This window comes from Stegodyphus dumicola, chromosome 3 (genome assembly GCF_044657685.1).
Source record: "Stegodyphus dumicola isolate Sdum_Otavi_A_Nest chromosome 3, ASM4465768v1".
In the NCBI taxonomy this organism is placed as follows: Eukaryota; Metazoa; Arthropoda; class Arachnida; order Araneae; family Eresidae; genus Stegodyphus; species Stegodyphus dumicola.
In genome coordinates this window covers 266,416,701-266,438,925 of record NC_140770.1, presented here as the reverse complement: position 1 = coordinate 266,438,925, position 22,225 = coordinate 266,416,701, and the positions used below count along the sequence as shown (strand labels likewise).

At 31.6% G+C, this 22,225-nt stretch overlaps 1 protein-coding gene across 2 annotated transcripts in view; it reads right to left on the bottom strand.

Moving 5' to 3' along the window:
• Window positions 1–22,225, bottom strand: part of row (zinc finger domain-containing protein relative of woc) — a 236,958-nt gene that overhangs the window by 22,138 nt on the left and 192,595 nt on the right. For both annotated transcript variants that reach the window (XM_085814104.1, XM_085814106.1), the window contains exons 40-47: window positions 21,826–21,866; window positions 21,501–21,573; window positions 14,694–14,734; window positions 14,554–14,614; window positions 4,395–4,438; window positions 4,222–4,282; window positions 3,053–3,093; window positions 2,921–2,966 (exon numbers count right to left, since the gene is read on the bottom strand). In XM_085814104.1, the coding sequence (XP_085670230.1) occupies window positions 2,921–2,966; window positions 3,053–3,093; window positions 4,222–4,282; window positions 4,395–4,438; window positions 14,554–14,614; window positions 14,694–14,734; window positions 21,501–21,573; window positions 21,826–21,866 (408 nt within the window). The remainder of the gene's footprint in view (window positions 1–2,920; window positions 2,967–3,052; window positions 3,094–4,221; window positions 4,283–4,394; window positions 4,439–14,553; window positions 14,615–14,693; window positions 14,735–21,500; window positions 21,574–21,825; window positions 21,867–22,225) is intronic.

Genomic DNA, 22,225 nt, shown 5'->3' with positions numbered 1-22,225 from the left:
AAAACACATCTAGAATCACTGTTCAGACTGTAAGAGAACTCATAAGTAAGCAATACTCATGCCCAGTTATCTTGGTTTCCCTGATCATGACAATGGTAACACTTTAAATAGTGCCCTCTGAAAGGTAGAGTGAGTGGGCCACAAACCATTGGCTTTCTCGCATACAGTCCAACCTTGTTAAGCCTTCGTGCTGCAGTAGAACGACTAATTTTGAGTTCCTGTGGCAGCCTCAAGATCTAAAACCAAATCTCTTCTAGTAGCTTTGCAATTTTCTCAAGCCAACAAGAACACAAAATGGTCTTCTGATGCAGTTGTTGCTGTTATGCCCTTGACCAGGCTGTCTGTTAACTGATCCAGTGCCTAAGGCTCCAAACACTTGATATGACACTTTGAGGGATATTCAAATCTTGGATGACCTCTATTTGTTTTTGACCTCTCTTGATTCTACCAATTATTTGACACTTTTGACCTTCACTTTAATGATGCCTTTGAGCCATAACTACAGAATACCGATCACTCTCAGAAACCATATTCCCTTTAAACAGCACTAAAGACTGGAATTCTAAGATGCGTCCATTGCACACCCCGTTGTCAATCACCGAATTTGCCTATTTCCAGCACTAGCATATGTGCAACTTTGTGTACAGTTGTAGTTAATTAACATAAATAATTACAGCATATGGCACTGGTTGCAACATTAACTTAGTGAGCATATTTTTTTTCATTATCCTTTAATTTCAATCAGTATAGCATCAAACTTATGCAGTTAATATATAAATGTTTCACACAGTAAATTAAAATTTTGTTTATGCCTTTTTCATTTATACATTATTTGTGAACAGTCCCTTGAAAGACATGTAAATAGTGTTCCACTGTATTTACATTCACTACTGCAATAGCTCATATGAAACTTCCCTCAAATTATGTACATTTGATGCTTGCTTATTATTATTTCATTTATGATTTTTTAGCTTTATGATCGCATAAAATCATTACGCAATAAGCAGAAGTCCTGTTCTGAATCTCAGCTGTTTTTGAGTCAGCTCTTAGACTTGCATGGTACAAATGGGCACTGACAAGCTGATACAAGCTGCTTCGTCTTACTATGCTGAAATGCATTAAAAAAAAATCTATACTCAAAACTTGATTACTTTTGCAAACAGAACTATGCATGCTGCAAGAGACAAACAGTGTCAATGCCCCAGTGTCTTCTATTAGTCACCTCAAATCTCACCAGAAGTACCCTATTTACCAGAGTACAAGATGCAACCCCTTTTGAAAAATGCTGCCTCAGAACAGCATGCATATGCATTTAGATATCATGATTGCTTATTCCTTCCGTGCAGACTGTTATGCAGATGTGCCAACATGAAACATGCTAACTTCCCAGCTAGTATGCCACAGTGACAAGGCATTTTCTTGTTCACCCGTGCTCATCACACATTCACATCATAGTTCTGGAATGTTTTAGAAACTAATATATATATATATTTTCACAGCATGGCATTACATGTCCATAGGATTTGAGATACATGTAGATTTGGCCTTCTACTCAAAATGAGACAAAGCTGACTTGCCCAGATTTGGATTTTGATTATATAAACATAACGCAAAAGGCATGTTCTGTATTCACAGGCTTTATGACGGCCTTCCAGCACTTAAGAGTCAGAAATCAAACTTTGATACTAAAGTCTATAGTTACTTTCTTCACTATTAAATCATTTAGTTGGAAGCTTTATATCTTAGAACTGTTCATGGTATAAATAACGCACAGACTCTGATTCATTATGAAGTGGATTATTTTGCATTTGAAAGACCTGATTCTATTTAATCTAAATTATTCCATTCCTTTTCAAATTCAAGTTTTCATGCCCATAATTTTTTTATATACAGATATTATAAAAATAGTCTCCCAAAATAAAAGTTTCTAACAGGCTACCAATTATCTGAATGTAATAGTAGACTAGAAGAGATTACTTTTCTTTTTAAAATCTCCTTGAAAAATAAGATGGATTGCATGATGAAAAATTCAGATGAATCAAACTGAAGATCTTTCACAGTAGCATCTATGCCATGCAGTACACAAAGCTAAATACTTCAGACGTTTTTTAAATCCATGATGCTTTCAGATACATATGTTAATACTGAGTAACCACATAGCCATACCACATTTTGATTTCATAGCATTAAATATATTAAATGAGGTTTTGGAAATGTTATTATAAAACTGCATTTTTGCATAAGTGATTTTTCCATTGTTAATGCAAATCTTCAGAATCCATTTAAATTATATGCATTTTATTCAGAACAGTTACATGTTTGCAGTCAATAGATACAATTTTTAAATTGCACATAGTTTAAAATTTAAAAGAAGAGAAAAATTAATAAAGTATTAATTAATTTGTGTTTACCAAAATTTATAACCAGTGATCAAGAATAGTTTGTTAATGCACAAGAAAACAGAAATTTTAATGCTGAACTTCAACAGGCAGAAAAAAAAAAAAATGCTGTTTTGGGTTAGAATTACAAAAATAAGAATCACTTAATAATCACCTGACATATCTTTCATACCTTATTAAATTAAACTGTAAAGTTACATGTAAATAAAGTTATTTTGGCAGAGCCATTGAGAATTAATGAATGGGTGCATAAGATTTAGTGCTAAACTAGCTTCTTATTACAGATTACCAACTAAAGGACAGCAATTCCTTCCTTTTTTTTTTATATATGACGTATTAAACAAAAAAGTATACATCATCCATTATTCTATTATTAGTGGAATCTAAAGATATTACATCTTTTCACTCTGCTGAAACTTTTACAAGTGACTAAAATATTCTTTATATTTCCTTTATAAGTCTATGCATGCAAGATAAATGCAGAAAAAGAAGATATAACTGCTTATTTTCTTGCAACTTACCAGAGCTCGAATTATTCTGGATAACAGGGCTTTCAGAACTTTTTGGCTGTTATAAACAACAAGATAATTATTAAAGCAGAAATAAAAACAACCATAACAAGGCACAAAAACACTTGACAAAATATAGCTTACCAAAATTGTATGTCGTTTTACTGTTTCAGAATTGGAAAAATCTAAAAAATGAAATATATATATTTAAATATTAACTAGTATGAAAAGTTAAATATTTTCCAGTACAGTCAAAAGTTGTTAATCCGGACACCCATAATCCGGAATGATCTAAAATACGGACCTCAAAGCTACATACTTTCTGCGCATAATGCGTTCACGCATGCGCATAATACATTGACACATGCACGTTTAAACGTGCATGTGTCAACGTATTATGTACCGCATTAATGTATATTATGCGCATTAATACATTAATGTATAACGGTCAGTATAAGCTAAGCTCAAATTATCTATTTCAGTTAATGTTGCAGATTGCGTTATTCCTTAATCTTAGAATTGGATCCGGCTTATTATTTTTTGCAGACTGTTATAGCAATTTTATAAAAGTAAGCTTGAACTTTCTATTACGTCAAACAGAATTTCCGATGCTGGAGCTGCCAAAGGATCTACAAAATGAAAGTATGTTTCGATGTCCATCAAACAAAAAGGGGAATTGCTGCAAAAGATGGATAAAGGCATATCCTTTATTTCTCTAACCATTCCAAAATTTGTTTATCAATTTCACGCTGCTCTGCGGGGCGGGGACGTCGCGGCGCGCAATGAATTTGAAGTGGATCTGTCAGCATTATCCTTATCTTCAGGGCAGATGTTTTTATTTTATTCAGCTTATAATTCCTTACTAAATGTAGTATTTCATCTCGATGTATTCCATCTTTGATATGATTTAAATCAAATTCCTCGTCATTATAAATATCACAAGTACACATAAAATAGTTTTCTGGTTGCAATTTTCTAATTTCGATTATGTATTAATTAATGTATGCTTTATGCATGCGTGCGCTGAAAGAAATGTTTAGTAAAGTAAACAAATAAATATAAGTTTTTTTTTTTTTTTTTGGTAAATTTTGATATCCTTTAGATCATAATTGCTCTTTATTTCATAAATTACGGTTTCATATTTTTAATTTTATAATTTCTGCATGCCATCTTACAAGATTTAAACTGATGATCTATAATCCGGAATCGCTGAAGTCCCGACGAGTCCGGATTAAAGACTTTTGACTGTATAAATAATTTTTAAGCAAATAATTTTTAAGCATGCAATTAAAATGATAAATTGAGAATCCTACCTGAATTTAAACTAATACAATTCTCTACAACAAGGTTTGACTTCCTCTCATGATTTTCTGTCTGATAAAAACAATGCAAAAAAATAAATAACTGTAAGATTTAAAAAAAAAAATAATAATAATAATAAAAGATTCTAATAAATCACAGAAACTTGCATAATAAAAAAGCTTACCAATGGCTCAGTGGGTTCCTTTTTTATTATGGATGAAGAAAAATCTGTCAGACAAAATATAGCTTTTAAAATCACATAAAAATAAGAGATTAATCATTTACCTATTAAGTTCAATTACATTTAAAATCTGTTTAATCTGTTAATAACTATTCTATTTCACTATCATCTTGTTAAGGCAAAAATATACGTTGATAAAGTTTTATGAAATCCCTGGCCAATAAAACTAATTACTAGGCATATATATATATATATTAATTTCACCGTTCTTTACGTTTTCTAGTTACTAAAGCAAGAAATCGAACATAAATTAGAAGTAACCCAAAACGTTTATCGCATTTCCTTGTGTATTTCCCCCCTAGCTTTTTAGACCCAGGTTCAGAAATTTTTTTAAATTATTGGCAGGAAGGATTTAAAAAATTCTTGGCATGAAGAAAGAGGAAAATTCAGAAATTTTCCTCTTCCTTCATGGTTAGAGAAAACAAGCTCCTCTAAATTTTAAAATGGATTTCCATCTAGTGATTGTTTTCATCTTATTAACAAAAAGCAAACCCTCACACAATACCTGCGAAGGTCATCTCAAGCCTATCTCTTATGATGAATTTTATATGTCTGCTTAATTTAAGGACCGACTAATTCACAAAAAAGTTCCAGTTCACAATTTCATTCAGCTACACATTCACTTTCTCTATATATTTATGGATGATAAGAAGTAACAAAGACAACGATAAGAAAGGTTGGGATTAAAGTTACAGAGATGTAGAAAGGAAGAAATCTTATTAAATACTATAATGTGAATATCAGCTAGTGTTCTTAATGGAATACAGTTTTCCTTTAAAGAACTAATACTGTGATAGTTCCCTACAGAGTTATCCATGGCTATTTTTCATTTGCTGGATTCTTACTGTAATTGCAACCTCCAAAAATTTAATTATTTGCATAAAATTCCCCTCTTGACTTTTGGAAAATAAAATATGCGAGAAAATGCAGTATGTACAATTACTAATATAGCAGTTTTTTACTTCGGTTTAAAAAAAAAAAACTGTTTTACGTAGAACATCAAATTATTTGACATGTTCATAAAAATACTGAGGGGTGAAAAGAATTTTTTCAATCTCTGGATACATAGATAGCTAAACATTTATCGGGAAAGGCTGAGCTCATTGCTCGTTCAGCCATCTCATCACCAAGAATCAACCATGATGTATCATATAGCATGACTGAATAGGGAAAGTTGTTTCCCAATTTTGAAAAACACATAGTGGATGAAAACGAGGCTATCAAGAACTACTAGGAGAAAAAGTAAAAGTTCCCTGCAGCAAACATGGTTCTATCAGACTGAAGAAACACATTTTTAATATCCCTGAAGCTTATTTTACGGGGGCAATCCATCCTCACTCAGCACCTTTATGCACATGTGTGAAATAATTTCAGAAATAAAAAAATCTGATGTGTACACATGACTTCCATGTACATAATATTAAATTATACACATTTTTTTTTTCATTTCATTTAAACTTATTGGATTGAATTAAATCTACTTTTTCAATAGCATGTAAACAACAATAGAATAAATCCAAAAATTCACTATATTTGTTTACCATGGTGACACTTTGGCGCTAAGTTCACTTAACAGCATTACATTTCATTCATTTTATAACTCAGAATGCACAAAATTTATATCATCTGAAGAATTATCTAATTTGCCACATGTTCTATTCAAATATTATAATAAATCTAAAATGATGTATAAAATAAATTCAAGAAGCAGGAAAAAACCCAGTTTTTCAGAGACAATTCAGTATTTCTCATTCAATTAATTCAGTTCTAATGTTGTGACAAGTCAAAAATACATAAAAACTCAAAATATCTATATTAAAAATTACAAAGTCAATCTTGCACACTTATTTCCTAGAATAAATTCCAGAATGGATTAAGCATGATTAAATTCGCAATAATTAATGAAGGCATTATCTTTGTTGATGCGAAGCTTAGTTTCTCCAGATTGGCAACAAATCTACTATTCTGCTAAGTTTTAAGTGTAAACAAATATGGCAGTAAAACATTAGGCCTAGTCACACTTAAACAACTTTTAAATTGTTGATAATTTGACAACTATAACATGCAGGTTAATTAAAGGCATAAAAACCTTAACTGCAAGATAAGAACAACATAATTCAATCATTTTTAAGGCAAAAAACGCACAATTTACAAACATATAAGAATAAAGAAAAACTAAGCTCACTGAGCTGAGTAACAGAGTGGATATAATATATATATATATATATATATATATATATATACATATATATTTATATACTTTTTGGTATGGCTGATTGTAACCAAAATATGAGGTGCATCTAAATGTTTTATATACAAAATTTTAACATTCTGAGGGTACTTTTTTTAAAATTTTTTTTATTCATGCAAGATATGTATGTACGTACAGACACCACACAAAAGACTCTTCTGAATCCATGCTAAAACAGTTTTCTCATTCATTTTGGGAAAAAGAGTCCTTTATTCTGCCCTTACATGCAGATGTTACACAAAAACATCGTTAAATTGCATTCGATAGCCGTCAAAATGGATATTTTCATTCAAATATGGCACCCGAAATTTTTTACGATTACGATACTTCCTTTTTACTTCATACAAGGAAGTAAAAATCGGCATGCTTGCAAAAAATATTGGCAATATTTGACTGTGTTGTCTGAAGCTACAAAATATTTAAGTATTTGTGAAATTTATAAATAGATCTTACCGGATTGCAAGAAAATGATCACCATAATTCATCTGATTCTCTTTCTGTAAGGTAAGCTTGCCTTCTAAATCAGTACTTCTCAGACTTTAAGAATTCATAGAACACTATATTATATTGATTCTCAAGTTCCAAATATATTTTGGCTTTCATCATATAACACAGCAGATAGATTTTCATTTTTACTTAATTCATGCTTTGCATTATAGAATAACACTGAATATAACTTTGCATTATAGAATAACACTGAAATAAAATATTAAGTTTACATTCTAGTATGCAAATCATGTGAATATACTTAATCTTATGACAAATATATACGATATGTTGTGAAATAAATTTGTTGTGTCTTTTTAAATTTCTAAATGGGAGAATTCAGAGCTTCAGAGTCAAGTAATACTAATTAATGACATATTAAGACATAACAGGCCATACAAATTTTAAAAATTTGCTGTTTGTTTTTATTTAATAAAGATTCAGTTAATTTTAGTACCACATTGTATGTATGACTGTGTGTAGGTTTTAACTGTGTTATTCTTTATTCTGCTTTATAATATTATAGTATCATAGGGTATAGTATTATAAAGTTCTTTGATGTAAACATAATATTATCTGATATTTCTTTTATTTATTTACTACATGCTTTATAAGTTCTAGTGTAAAAACAGTTCTACTATTTTCTGTAAAAGCTGTTTAATACTAGTGATTATTGAAGATATTTCAGTATTATTTAAATCTAGCCAATTGATATCTATATATTTGCTATACAATAATTTTTTTAAAATTATTTGTGATAATTTTTAAAAAAATTATTCAGTGTGGTAAAAATATAATTTAAATTCTATCATTATTTTGATTTGGCATACTGAATAATAATAATTCAAGTCATTGTATGTTTTACTTAGCAAAGTACGTAGCGTATTCGGAAACTAAGTACCGTTTCATTCTAGCGCCGTCGCAGCACTGTGGTAGGCGTCCCACGCATGCGCACTAGTCTTTCTTGTTCACTGACTTTCAATTGTCACCATTATGGTTGCTCTATGTTGTGTTTTCAGTTTGCTGTGCACATTCAAAATGTTTAAGACAATTAGTTCTCCCGCTGATTGTGAGATTCGGGACGTGATTAAATCTTTGAATGCGAGGAATGTTAAACTGGCCGAAATTTATCATCAAGTGACAGAAGTTTACGGTGAATACGCGATAAGTGATGGAATGGTGAGAAAGTGGGTAAGAATGTTTAATGCAGGTCGAACAAATGTCCACGCCGAGGCTCGGAGTGGTCGGCCTTCTGTTGTCACCGATGATTTGGTAAGGAAAGTTGATGAAGCAATTCATGAGAACAGATGCTTCACAATGACAACTCTTTCAGAGGCATTTCCACAAATTTCACGTACTGTTTTGTTCGAAATTGTGTCTGACCGCTTGAATTATCGCAACTGTGTTCCCGATGGGTTCCAAAAATGCTCACTGATGTTCACAAAACAAAGCGACTTGGTAGTGCCCTGACATTTCTCACGCGGTACACTAATGAGGGAGAAAACTTTTTAAACCAAATTGTGACAGTCGATTAAACTTGTGTGCCATTTCACACCAGAATCAAAACAACAATCGATGGAGTGGAGACACACTATTCTCCGAAAAAACAAAAGTTCAAAGTGACAATGTCATCACAAAAAATCATGTGCACTGTCTTCTGGGATAGGAAAGGCATTTTGCTTACTGAATTTCTTCCCAGAGGTGAAACCATTAATGCGGCACGATATTGTGAGACTTTAACAAAACTAAGGCATGCCATTCAAAACAAACGAAAAGGAATGCTCAGTAAACGAATTGTGTTGCTCCATGACAATGCTCGGCCCCATACTGCTGGTGTCACTCAATCGTTAATTCGACAGTTTCATTGGGAGCAGTTCGATCACCCGCCGTACAGCCCGGACTTGGCGCCGTCCGACTATCACTTGTTCCTGCACATGAAGCGCAAGCTTGGTGGCAAGCGCTTTGGATCTGACAATGACACGAAAAATGCTGTGGAATCGTGGTTATCGAAACTGGCGGGAAGTTTCTTTGACAATGGTATAGAAAAACTGGTCACCCACTATGACAAGTGTTTGATCATTGGCGGAAACTATGTTGAAAAATAGTTTAAGACATGTATTTTCATGTAAAAATAAAATTGGATTCGAAAAAATTGTTTTACTATTTTTTTTTTCAAAACGGTACTTAGTTTCCAAATACGCCTTCTATTTGGTATTTCCTATATTCATAATTATTCTTCTAATTACGCTAAAAAATAACTACTCTTTTAATTATGCTTTAACATGTGATAGATAAAATTGTTTGGCAAAAGCCCAGCTGCACTACTTCTTGAATGGTAATAATTAGCAGAAGAGTATTCTGAAGAGATATCTTCAAAAAAAGTTAAAGAGTTCAAAAGATGAGTCATCTTCAATTTTAAAATTTGTTATTGAGTTTTTCAGTAGATTTCATGCTTGTATTGCAAGAGATTTTAATATATTTTTATTGCATACATGATTTTCTTTTAATAGACAGTGAAGTTCGCAAAAAATTGAGATTGGGCATTGGAATACTGCAAAATAATTTTTAAAAAGAATTGCAAGCAACTGCGGAAGAAGTGGCTTCGCCTAGTCAGTATGAGCATACCTTGGCAAGATCATGATTATTTGTGGCTTTGTGAATTGGTAAAAAAACATTTGTTTACTTTTAAGCTTCGTAAGTATTGTCCTGTTCATAAATAATAAAAAGAAGCATTTTATTAGAAATAGAAGATATATTAAAACACTTATCAGTGAAATGATGGTTAAAAGTATATAAATCCATCTTTACTCAGACATATGTGCATGTTTGAGTTGCTTATGTAATGTAGAAAAATGTAATGTAAAAATATAGAAATTCTGCTATGTAGAGGTTGAAATGTTAAAGCAGGCTTGTGGATAATAAAATGTGCCTGCAATTTTATTGTGTATATGAAAAAAAATGGTACTCATGTATTAACCTGTCAAATGTAAAAGCTAGCAGAGACTTTGCAAGTTGTGGCAGTTGTTTCTGCAGGATTCTGAAGAACTGACACCTCTTTGTAAAAGGCTTTCACCAATTTCTACTTTTTTGTTAGGCCTTCTGGTTTTATCACAATTCTGTTTAGAGTGCTAGGAGTACAAATTTCCTGCAGGTAACCATTATGTAACAGGTCATGGAACCCATTCCATGACAACAGAAAAAATGTTCTTCCAATTGTTTTTTTACCTTTAAGAGGGGTTTCTTAGAACCATTTTTGCACAAGCTTTTGTTTTGTTTAATTCATCGTGCAAAATTTATATAAATGTCTCTTTATTTGCCATTTCTGGAATTGTCTGAATGCTCAGACATCAGTTTTTCTGCAAAGTATCATTGATTTTCTGGATGCTTGCTTCACGTCTTGAACTCAGATTGACTAGCACTTTCATCATTTTCAGGCTCTTACCAACCTTCTGAAAACAGTTTGTGCCGTTCAAAAACTCATGCACATGACATAAAATTATCACCAAACACCTCCTTTAACATATGAAAACATTCCATTGGCGACTGTTTCAATTTCACAAGGAATTTGAGATTAATGCGCGGGTTGATTTAATTTCCTGACTACAGCATTACTATAGAACAATGTCCTCTTGAAGGTTCAAGGCTAACTGCATTTCAACATAAACTTCCCACCATGGGGCTGCATGATAGAAGGTGCGCAGTCGCATTGTGTAATTGTTTTGCCTTGTGTTACTGATTTATTGACAATACTCAGTTGACCATATCGCATCCATCAATGCATACAGAGGATCCCTTAACTTTGAAAATAAGCCACTGCTTACTGTTCTATAGCAGGCAGGTCCTACATTTTAATATTCCCCCCCCCCAAATGAATGAAAAAATACAGCAGTAACAATTAATTGATATCCTTGTGTTCATGGAAACAAAGTGGGGCTTATCAAGATACATCGAATGAAAGTGCAGATGTTACGAATGTGTTGTTATGTCATGCACATTCATAAATCACACTGCTTGGCAACAATTTCTCATCTGATGGGATATTACATAAGTACCACAAATTTTATATTTCAGTTAGTTATACACAATGTTTTTTTTATTGTAACTGAAAAATTTTACTATGGATTTGTTTAAAATTCATTATTTACTGCACGGCATGCAATTTTTTCTTTTTTAAGCTGAATGTCTTTAATTACAGAACTGTAGGTACTCACTGGTTAAAATACTCTGGATTAAATATTTCTCAGTAGATTTTTGGCAAAATTAAAATTATGAAAAATCCAAACATACAGAATGTTTACAACCTATATAATAAAGGCTGAAAATAGCCATTTTTATAATTTTTATTTTTAAAAATTAAATGCATAATTTGAAGCAATCTCTATTTCATTGATCTATAACAAAACTTATTTGATTCAATAAATTATTTAGAAAATTTCTTTCCAGGTTTTGATTTGATTAGTCATTGATCTGATTCCAAAGATAAGCACTTTATCTCATACTATTATAGATATAAATAAAAAATATTTTATGAAATCACAGGAATAAAAGGCCATTTTAATAATTTATGTGTAGTTCTTTAAAAGGCTTTTTAAATGTAATTTTTATTTGTTAATTTAAGTGTAACGATGTTGGCACTTGGTTACAAATTTTGCAATAATGAACATTTCAAATAAATGTGTAAAAATATTTATGACAACAGAAGAACAGAACTTAATATTTTTGAAGAGGCTTAAAATCATTATGTATATGTATAGCTAGAAACTGCAGAATTGTAAATAAATATGATAATTTAAACCTAACTCTTACATGCTTTTAATATTTATTAATATGATAGGTACAAAAAGAATTTAAAAAAAGCATTTATGCAATTAACTGCTAATTAATTAAGCATTAGAATGCTCATTTATTCATATCAAAGTAGTAATTCATTTTGTTTGCTAGTAATTATAGCGTTAATTATAATTTAAATCTGTATATTAAATAAAATGCAAAACAATGAAGTAGGTTTACGAAAAGAGGGGTTTGGGGTGAAACCACAAGTAATATAAAACTAATAATATATATATGTAAATATAAAATATCTATCTTTCAAAAATCTTTCAAATAATAAATTAATAACAGCTCTGTAACTCCTGTCTTCATTCTAAAAATAACAGAGCAATAATTATTCTAACTAAACTCCCTGCAATTCTGATGTGGACTTATCGATGAACTCTGAAACTAATAACTGCAAATTATTCTGTCATGTGATCTGAAATGGAATTCAGTATAAAAGGTTAATTGCATCACAACTTCCTTCCTTCTCTCCTTCCTTATACTTCTATTCGCTTGTACTGCCTTCCTACTAGCCATGGAGAAATTATTTTTCCAGTTTCGTCCAGGGTTAAAAAAATATAAGTTGTATAAAATTGTAGGGTGCACAGTGCACCCTTAGTGATGATGTGCATTATCAAGGAATAACATTATGAGCGGAATTTACAGTTATTTTTTTTTCGAGCGACATCTTTCTAACTATGCAGTAAAGTTTTCAAGTTATGATGCTCTTTAATTTCTTCTAATGATAATAAATTAACTTGCAAACTCAAATGTTGACAAATAGGATTTCTAGTTAACATATCAGCTTCAACATTAGTAGAACTTGCACTGCAGCTTCAAGTCTGCGTAGTTAGATAGATGGACGCATAAACCAACAACTTTCAGATGTAGCCGTTTCATAGTTTTATTCTATGATAAATTACATCAGCTAATTTTTTTAGACAGGGTATTTTTTCAATCAGAGTTAAACATGATAATTTTTATATACACAAGTAAAAAGGATACGACATCATTTTAGGCATGGATATGTTGGCATGGCGAAAGCTAAGAAAAGGAATGACATAGTTGCTTGCGAGCAGTATCTATACTAAGTAGGGGCATAAATTATAGCTAAGCTGTGATTGATTAATTTTAGGTTATTATGTAACGTGGAAAGATCTCAAATTTAGGAGAACATATGAACTTGGGGGGTATAACACCAAATTTAGAATAGTTAATTTTGAGGTCGCCAATCGTTTCTTAGTGCAGCCATCATATTTTGTTACATGCATCCATCTGTCTAACTACGCAGACTGTTCAAGCTGCAGCGCATCAAAATATCCACCTCAGTCATGATGACTGCAAGCTGATAAAAGTACTGGTGCCATCTATGCACTTAAAATATCACATATATATTTTTTAGTCTATACTTTAGGAGATTCCATGTGAAACAACTAGATAATTTACAGATTAGAACCACATTCTACACAATTTATTTAACAAAACTTTGAATTCTGATAAGTAATAAGAAATTAATTTCATTAAAATTTTCTCTTGCATATGGCTTGCTGTTTAAATTCAATGTAGAAATTGGGAAGGATTTCTACAATTCCCAAATTTCAATCAATAATTTTTCATTAAATATTTCACTCTGCCTTTTGAAACAAGATGCTGTTCTCAAAAGCTTATTAATTAACTTATTCTGCTCATAAAACTTTGTAAATAAATGAACATTCAAAAATTTTAACTACTGCTAAGTAAAAAAACTATCTCCTCAGATTGCTCTATTTAAATTCCATCCAACACTGAATAAGTGTTGTTTTACTGCACAGCCATGGCTCCATGAAATAGCTGTGCAGTGGTCAAACAAGTTTGCATTGTGTCTATGGTTACTTTCATTCTTCTCCTGTAATTTCTTGACTTTTGCCCCTCTTTTTCTATGGCAAATCTCCCAAGAAGACAAGGCTTCATAATATTTTAAGTGACCCCATGCCACATAGCACTACACACAAACATTTCTGCTATCTCTGAGATTTAAACTCGTGCTACGGTAGCTGGCTTCCTGTAATACAGCACAATGCCAAATGGGCAACTTTATATTTAAAAGTAATATAATATATATCCTCGCAATCCAGAAAACTCTTTTAGCTTACACTGAGAGAGAATTTTTTATTCATTTATTTATCAAAATATCTTTAGTAGTGTGTGAATAAAAATAAAATCACAAGCAGCTGCAGCTGCTAATAATAGCGAACTTTAAAAGAAAACTCTTCCAAGAAGAAACTGAATGTAATCCTTTTTATATATGCCAGTTTTATTGCTTCTTGAGGTTTTCTTAGTTACCCCTATAATTATACAGTTGTCGTAAATAACGTTTATAATGTTTATTAAACTATTCATAAAAATATAAAAATTCAAGACAATAACATGTTTTACGTGAATGCATTTTTAAACAAATATTTCTAACTGTAAATGCCAAGAAGTAAATGGTTAAATAAATTTGAAAATAATAACACAAATTTTCAGAAATTACGTAAGAAGAATAAGTATCATTATTCATTTCCAACTTACTTTGGCTTGTAATCATAGAAGTCTCAGTAACAGGTAAGGGACAATCTTTCAGATTTGGTGACTAATAAAAGGCAAAATAATCAGAAAAAATACCAATTTACAAAATATTACAGAAATATTTTATGCAAAATGTAACTTACCAAAAGTATAGGTTTTTTATCAGTAGGAGATGTCAGAGAATCTATAGAAGAAATAAACATTATATAAAGAACACAAAACAGGCAACTATCACTTACACGGATGAATAATGCGGATACATAAAGAAATTTCTCATACCAAATATTTTCAGATAATAATACATCTCTGTACATGACACAGCTTTTCTCCAAAAATTTTCATATCAAGTACACATATTAAGCAAACTTACTATTAAGAACACTAAATTAAGGCCCACAAATGCTACAGCACTCAAATTATCATTTCAGTATTTTATTTTAGTACTTGACTCACAAACTACTAGCATTATTAGCCTGCAGTATCAGTTTTGAGATGTTTCCAATGAAACAATAAATCCTGTAGATTAAAGATTTGAGAAGTTTTTAATAAATTAACAAACTACAGTATCATAAACTTAATACAATTTTTTTTAAAAAAAACTAAGTATTTATGGTAATAACAAATATAGTACTATGACTTCATGTAATAAATTTATAAAAACTATTGTTAAAGAATAACTCTAAGTACTTGCTACTATATATATAAATATTTTAAGTCATAACCATCGATTCTTTCTAAAAAATAAATAAGCTGAATGCCATATTATTCAATTACACACGCTTATCGCATAGCACTTACAGGATAATATCAAAACGCAGGTACATTTCACAGGAAATATGCTGTGTTTTCTGATAAGACAATAAACTTCTATCCTATAAAGTTTATATGTATTAACACTTTATTAACCCACAGCCTATTAATCAGTTTTTTGTCATGGTCACTTACCAGTAGCCTGTTAATTGGCTTTTTGTTCCAGATGCTTACCCACCAACAGTCTTTTAATTGGCTGCTGAGGAGATAAACAGCCATTTGTTATATAGTTTTAGGTACAAGTTGCATTGCTGTGTAAACTCCCACACTTTTACATCATTTTGAAAAACTATCGTTCATGATGGACGAAAAAAATAGTATTCGAGAGTTTCATCTAGATGATCTATCAGATTGTCCTGACAGTTATTTACGAAGTGATGGTGGTAACGAAAGTGATGGCAACAATATAACAATTCAAAAGCAAGGTTCTGTATTACCACTAAGATATGGTGAGTCAGAAGATGATTGAATAAGTAATGTCGAAGACAATGCAAATAGAGTTGAAGATAACGATGATACATGGTCAATGAATGACGAAGAAATAATTTTGGAACCTTTTGAAGGCAGCCCCAGCATAAAAATTATGCCAAGTTCTCCAGAAAGTGTGATGGGTGTTGAAGTTATTTAAGTAACAAAAGAAAAAAACAAGGTACTGTAATTTTTTATTTTATATAGTATTTGTTATTTGTTTGGCAACATTTCAGAATGCACTTCAACTTCTACTTTGAGAAGCTCAGTTGAGCAATTTGTTGTTGACTTTGTCATATAACTTAACTTGCATTAAAAGCATGGATTAGAAAAACATTTAGTAAGATTCTTCTTCAGTTTTAGCATATTTAATCTTAAAATGCAATAATGGGTAGTGTCAACTTTTTCATTGGAAATTACTTTTTTGACTGCATGGTGAGGGAATCTAATAGACATCCTCATCAGGTCGTGGGGAAATACAAAATTCCATCAAGAGCGAAAAAATTGACAAATATAATGGTACCAAAAATGAAGAAGTTTTTAGGGCTAACAGAGTTCTAATGGGACATACAAAAAAGGATATTAGCTACGACTATTGGTCCACTGATTGAAGTATAGAAACTCCATTCTCATGAGTAATGAGCAGGAACAGATTTATGCAAATAATACAGAGCTGGCATTTTTGCAATATTGAGAAAATTTCTCACAATTCACGTAGGCTTGATTTGGACGAGTATATAATTCCATGGAGAGGTAGACTCTTGATTAAAAGATACAATCCCACAAAAATTACATTAGAAGACACTGTTTTAACAGTTACTGAACCATGTAAGAACACATGGCACCAGATTTATCAAAATAATTACTATAACAGTGTCAATATGGATAAAATTCTTCTGGAAAATAAAGTCCGAGTTACAGAACCATTAAAAAAAAGAGAGATTATTCTTGATCACTCAAAATAATACAACTTTTAAAAGGTCAACATAAATTTCATACAAATCATCGAATTTTGTTAGAAGTATGGAATAATGGCAAAAGAAACCTCAATATGATCTCAACTGTACATTCTGCACAATTAATGGAATCCAGAAGCAGAAGTAAAAGACCAGACAGCCCAATACAAATGCCCAATTCAATTCTAAATTATAATTAATATATGATGGGCATAGATCACACACACCAATATCTACTTTATTATTCCACTTTAAAAAAAAAAAAAGGATAAGTTGTAATATTTTTTATCAACTGTGCACTTTTCAATTCATTTAAAGCACACACAGTTCTTAAAAGAAAAAATGTTACATACAGGAATTTTCTGCACAAATAGGCAATTTGACGGATAGAAGATCTACTTATTCTGAACTTACAAGGAGAATACCCAGATTAGACCATCTCAGAAGATTGTCAAATTTTAAAAAACATAAACTTATACATATACTGACCGGTGGCCAAAATGTAAAATCCTACTTTACATTAACTGCACAATTAAAAAAGGGGGGTTGAACATGTCTGTAAATTTTGCAGTTTTACACTAAACAAAGTGACTGCTTTAAAAAATAAACAAAGGTGACTGTTTTAAACAATATCTTGTGATAATAGGTAATAATTTTAAACCAAAATATTGCTAATAATTCACAACAAATCTGTTACAAAATATACATTTAAATTAGCAATACAGTGTGTGCCCACATATTTATCCTTACCATCACCAAGCCAAAAACATAAAGCTGCTTCCTGTTTTCATTTAAATGATTTCTTTCAATCACTTTTTGAAGCTTTACAGAAGAAAGATATACATACTGTCCAAGAAACACAAAATAATATTATCATATCAAAGTTTTGCTCAGGGAAAAAATACTGCAGATTGTGGTTTTGCTACCATTGTAATTTAACTACAATCTTAATGTCAAGAACTTCCTCAAGTAACAGCATTTCTTAATTCAACAAAATAATGATATATAAGCATTAGTATGTTAACCAACTACAATTTATACAGTCCCATTTATGGTGACTTTTCCTGAGTATCAATAACCCTACATTGATTTGACTCTGTGCAATTTAAAAATGAAATATTTCAAAGTTTTTCTCTGATTTTAGATACACATCAAGTTGGTAAAAACTACTGTCTGTCTATGGTAAGAACACCTCCCGCCACGGTGTCTGGCGGGTGGCGGTCGCTATAGCAACAGGGCTAGTATATTTCAAATAGGGACGAACCAAGAGTTGCTTTATTGTTATTTTGTTTTTGGCAACTGTTGGCTGAAGGGAAAAGAGTTTATCATTCGTCTTCTCGGTTTCATTCCAGCTGCACGCATCTTTTCTTAAGCCATATATTATTACTATTAGCTATTTTCATTCTTGATGTTATATCATTTGTACTGGTATTTGTTCAAATTTGCTTCTATTTAGCTTGATTTTCATAGTGCTTTGTTAATCGCCAATTTTTTAAAATGCCCTTCCAGTTTAAGAAAGGTCAACCTTTAAAGTCTCAGGCACGTCAAATCGTGTACAATGTTGCAGAATTTTGCGCTTCTGAAGCTTCGGCGAACTCTTTAGTAGTTCCTCTTCCTCAAGTTTTGAAGAGAACATTGCAAGCTACTGAAGTATCAGAGTATACAATTAAAAAAATTAAGTGCAAAATATCAACAATGGTGAAGATCAACTTCTAAATATGCCTGGAAAGAAACCTAAAAGCACTGCTATTCATATGTGCGAAATAGACGATTTTGACAAATGCGTTATACGACAGACAATACAAGACTTTTACATCAAAGAAAAGAAAGTGCCATCTGTGCGGAAATTACTGCCTGTCTTGAGGCAAAAAATAGACTTCCCGTGGCAAAAAGACTCTTTGTGCAAAGTTTTGCGTTCAATGAATTTTTGCTGGAAGAAATGCGTTAACAAAAGAAAAATTCTTATCGAAAGACCTCACATTGTATTTTGGAGGAACAATTATTTACGCGAAATGAGGAAACTCAGAGCAAGTGGACGCCACATCGTTTGCATCGATGAAACATGGATTGACAGCAATTTAACTTTTAAGAAATGTTGGCAGCATGATACAATTTTGGGTGCACAGATAAATGTCAGTTCAAAAAATAGACTGATTGTTGTCCATCCTCTTCCGCAGGATTTATTCCAGAGCCCAACTTGTATATAAAGCATCAGCTCAAAGCAGGGATTACCATGAGCAAATGAACTATGGAAATTTTGAAAAATGGGTGTTGGGAAAGTTTCTTCCAAATTTATGACCCCAAAGTGTGGTATGCACAGATAATGCCCCGTATCACACAAAAATTGAAGATCCGACAGCCATGAAATATGCTACAAAGCAAACAATGGTTAATTGGCTGATAAAAGAGCATGATATGCTGCGATCCCAAAATGCGAAAATTGGAAATGTTTAACTTAATAAAATGCAACGTCCTAAAAAAGTAATCTATAAAATTGACAACATCATAAATGAAAATGTGCATCATGTTGTGCGTCTTCCTCCTTACCACTATGATCTAAACGCAATTGAATATGTTTGGTCATCAGTTAAAAGACTGATCAAGGAAAGGAATGTGACTGGAGACTTAAGCTTGGAAAATTTGAAAAATTTAACACAAAAAGCTTTGGATGAAGTCACTTCTCAAGAATGGCATGCGCACTGCAACCATGTAGAAAAACTTGAAAAATTCTTATTGGGACAAGGACGAACTTCTAGAAGAGATAGTGGATGAATTAATAATTCAAACTGGCAGCAGCGATTCTGATTCTGATTCAGAAAAAACGGAATCTTGCGACAGTGATTCAGACGACTTTTCAGATGTAATACCTTTATAAAAATCCTCCATGAAGGCATCCTCCTTCTTCATCTGATAGCTCTGTCAAGTTATGAGGATATTTCTAGGTTCAGTATTTTCTTTGCCACTATGTAAATGACAGGTTACCAAAAGTGGGCAACAATGAGCCTTCGGTAGAGGCGAAACCCCCCTTGTGGATAATAACACTGAATGGTTGCTTCATTTCCCATTACTGTGTTCTTGGAGACCCACAAGCCATGGTATAATTTGCTTAAAAAATAATTTTTAATCTTTAATGGAAATTAAATAAGTTTCGTTTTATTATGAAAATATTAATACAAAATTATGTTAATGCAACAATGCTCACTGCAGTTATAAAAGCCAAATTTTGCATAATTATATAAATTTTGTATAATTTTAAATATAAAATAGGTAAGTGAATAATTTATGAGACCTTAATTTTGTTCTGATTTTATTATGCTACTAGCTATTACAGTGTCTATAAAAAGCAGCATAATGCATAAATGGGCGCTGGTAATTAAGAGGCCCAGCAGCAGCCTCTCAGTAAAGTCAATGAACACTTGTAGCTCGGTCCAAGGCTTGAATCCCGTGAACAGGCTGGCTGCATGGGCGTTTTCCCCATGTGTAACGTGTGTACGAGCCAGTTTTCCTTAGCAAGCCCTCCAGGAAGGCAGCCCTCCTCAGGCATTTAACCCTGGAGGCTTTCCATAATCATATAAATCAACCCAAACCATTAGTAATTAAGGAAAAAGCAGTTTTGATTTTAATTTACCTTCGCTTCCTTTCACCATTAAATTGACCAGCTTTTGGTTTAGTTTGAAGGTATGGGAAAAGAAGAAATGTTTGCAAAAAAGTATTTATTGAGAGCATGGGTATGTAAATAAACGCTTTTACTTTCAGATGATTCCATATACATTTAACGATGAAATTTTTAGTCATTGTTAAAGCACAAGCAATAAATTAATAGAAAAATTTGAAATAAAAACATAGCAGAATGTCATTTTAAGACTGAAGAAATTGTTTTGAATCTTCACAGTAGATTAGCTAGAGGGGAGAACTATAAAAATTTAATTTAATTTACATTTATGAAGTGCGTCTATACTATATTACAGAGATAGGGCAATTAAGTAAATTTCTAAGATGTCATCTAGGATTTTGCAAGCAAACAAATAAACAAAAAAGAAGCAAAATAATAGCATGATTTTTTTAATGTAAAAATTAAAATTTTTCTTCAAAAATAAGCACGGATTTTTAAATGTATTTCCCTACAAGTTATTTTGATATATTTTTACTCATTGTACATCTAGAAGGATGGCAAATTCAGCGACTTGTACCTCACACGGCAAAATCAAAGACTGTTTCTTGACTGCAAAAACTTTATTTGCGCCATCAAATTTTCATTTTCGGAAATTGAATGTCGGGGGTCGATGCAAAGGGTCAACAAACATTTTACTTGAAACTAAAACAAAATGTGAATATCGCCAAATCATCTTTCAATGCGCCAAGGTGGCAAACTGAGAAGTAAATCTTCAAGACACCCCTATGAAAAATGGGTCAGGGCTCATTTCTACGTCAACAGACAGCTGCAGACAAACTGGCGAGAGCTGTTCTTACCATAGACAGACAGTATACATTACAAATTCTTTTCTCTTCCACCCCCTCACAGTGGAACATGAAAGATCAATCAAGCACATCACTTTATTATAGAAATAGATTTAACTCAAAATTTAGTGCTAATTCAAATTTTCCAAAATATTTTATGTTTTGCAAAAAAAGTAAGTAAGCATGCATAAAAATCCACAGTTTTTAATATGGAAACTGATGGCATAATCTAAAATTTTAAAACTTTTTTTCACTTGCCTGAGGTAGAATTCATTTCATTTTCTGTCAGATATTTGCATGCGTCACTAGGAGGATCTTCAAGAGTTATAACCTGAAAAAAAAAGTATTATGCATGGAAGGAAAAAAAGAAAATATTTTAAAACAGGTATATAAAAAGAATTAATTTAGAATTCAAACAACAAAAATCAGCATTATATTTGCAAATTTTCACAAGACTAGTTTCAATGGTTTTACAGAACATCATCCTCAGCTGCCAGAGTGCAAAATGTTTTCGTTGTTTGAATTCTAAATTCATACTTGTTCAGCATGTTATTTTATCTTAATTATATAAAAATAAATTTACCACAGGTGAAGGTTTCTTTTCCACTGGAGATACAATACAACCTATAAATGAAGTATTAGAAATTAGTGAAAATTTACATATTAAACTTACATAATTCAATTTTTCAAATTTTATTCATATACTATGACGTTATGTATTACCTTATAGAAATGCATTCAATTTTACCAAGCAGTATGAGAAATCGGTCTTTTTACACAAGGTGGGAGAAAAAAAAAATGCATAAGAATTACCAAATTTTGGAGACATACTTAAATTAAATTTGATCTCTATCTCTCCAAAGCAGTTTCTTTCTCATGTGTGCATCAATGCATTCACTTACCCTATCCGTGATATGTTGTCTAAATGCTTCTCGGATGAACTATATCTACCATCCTCCATAATTTATTTTTAATATGTCTTA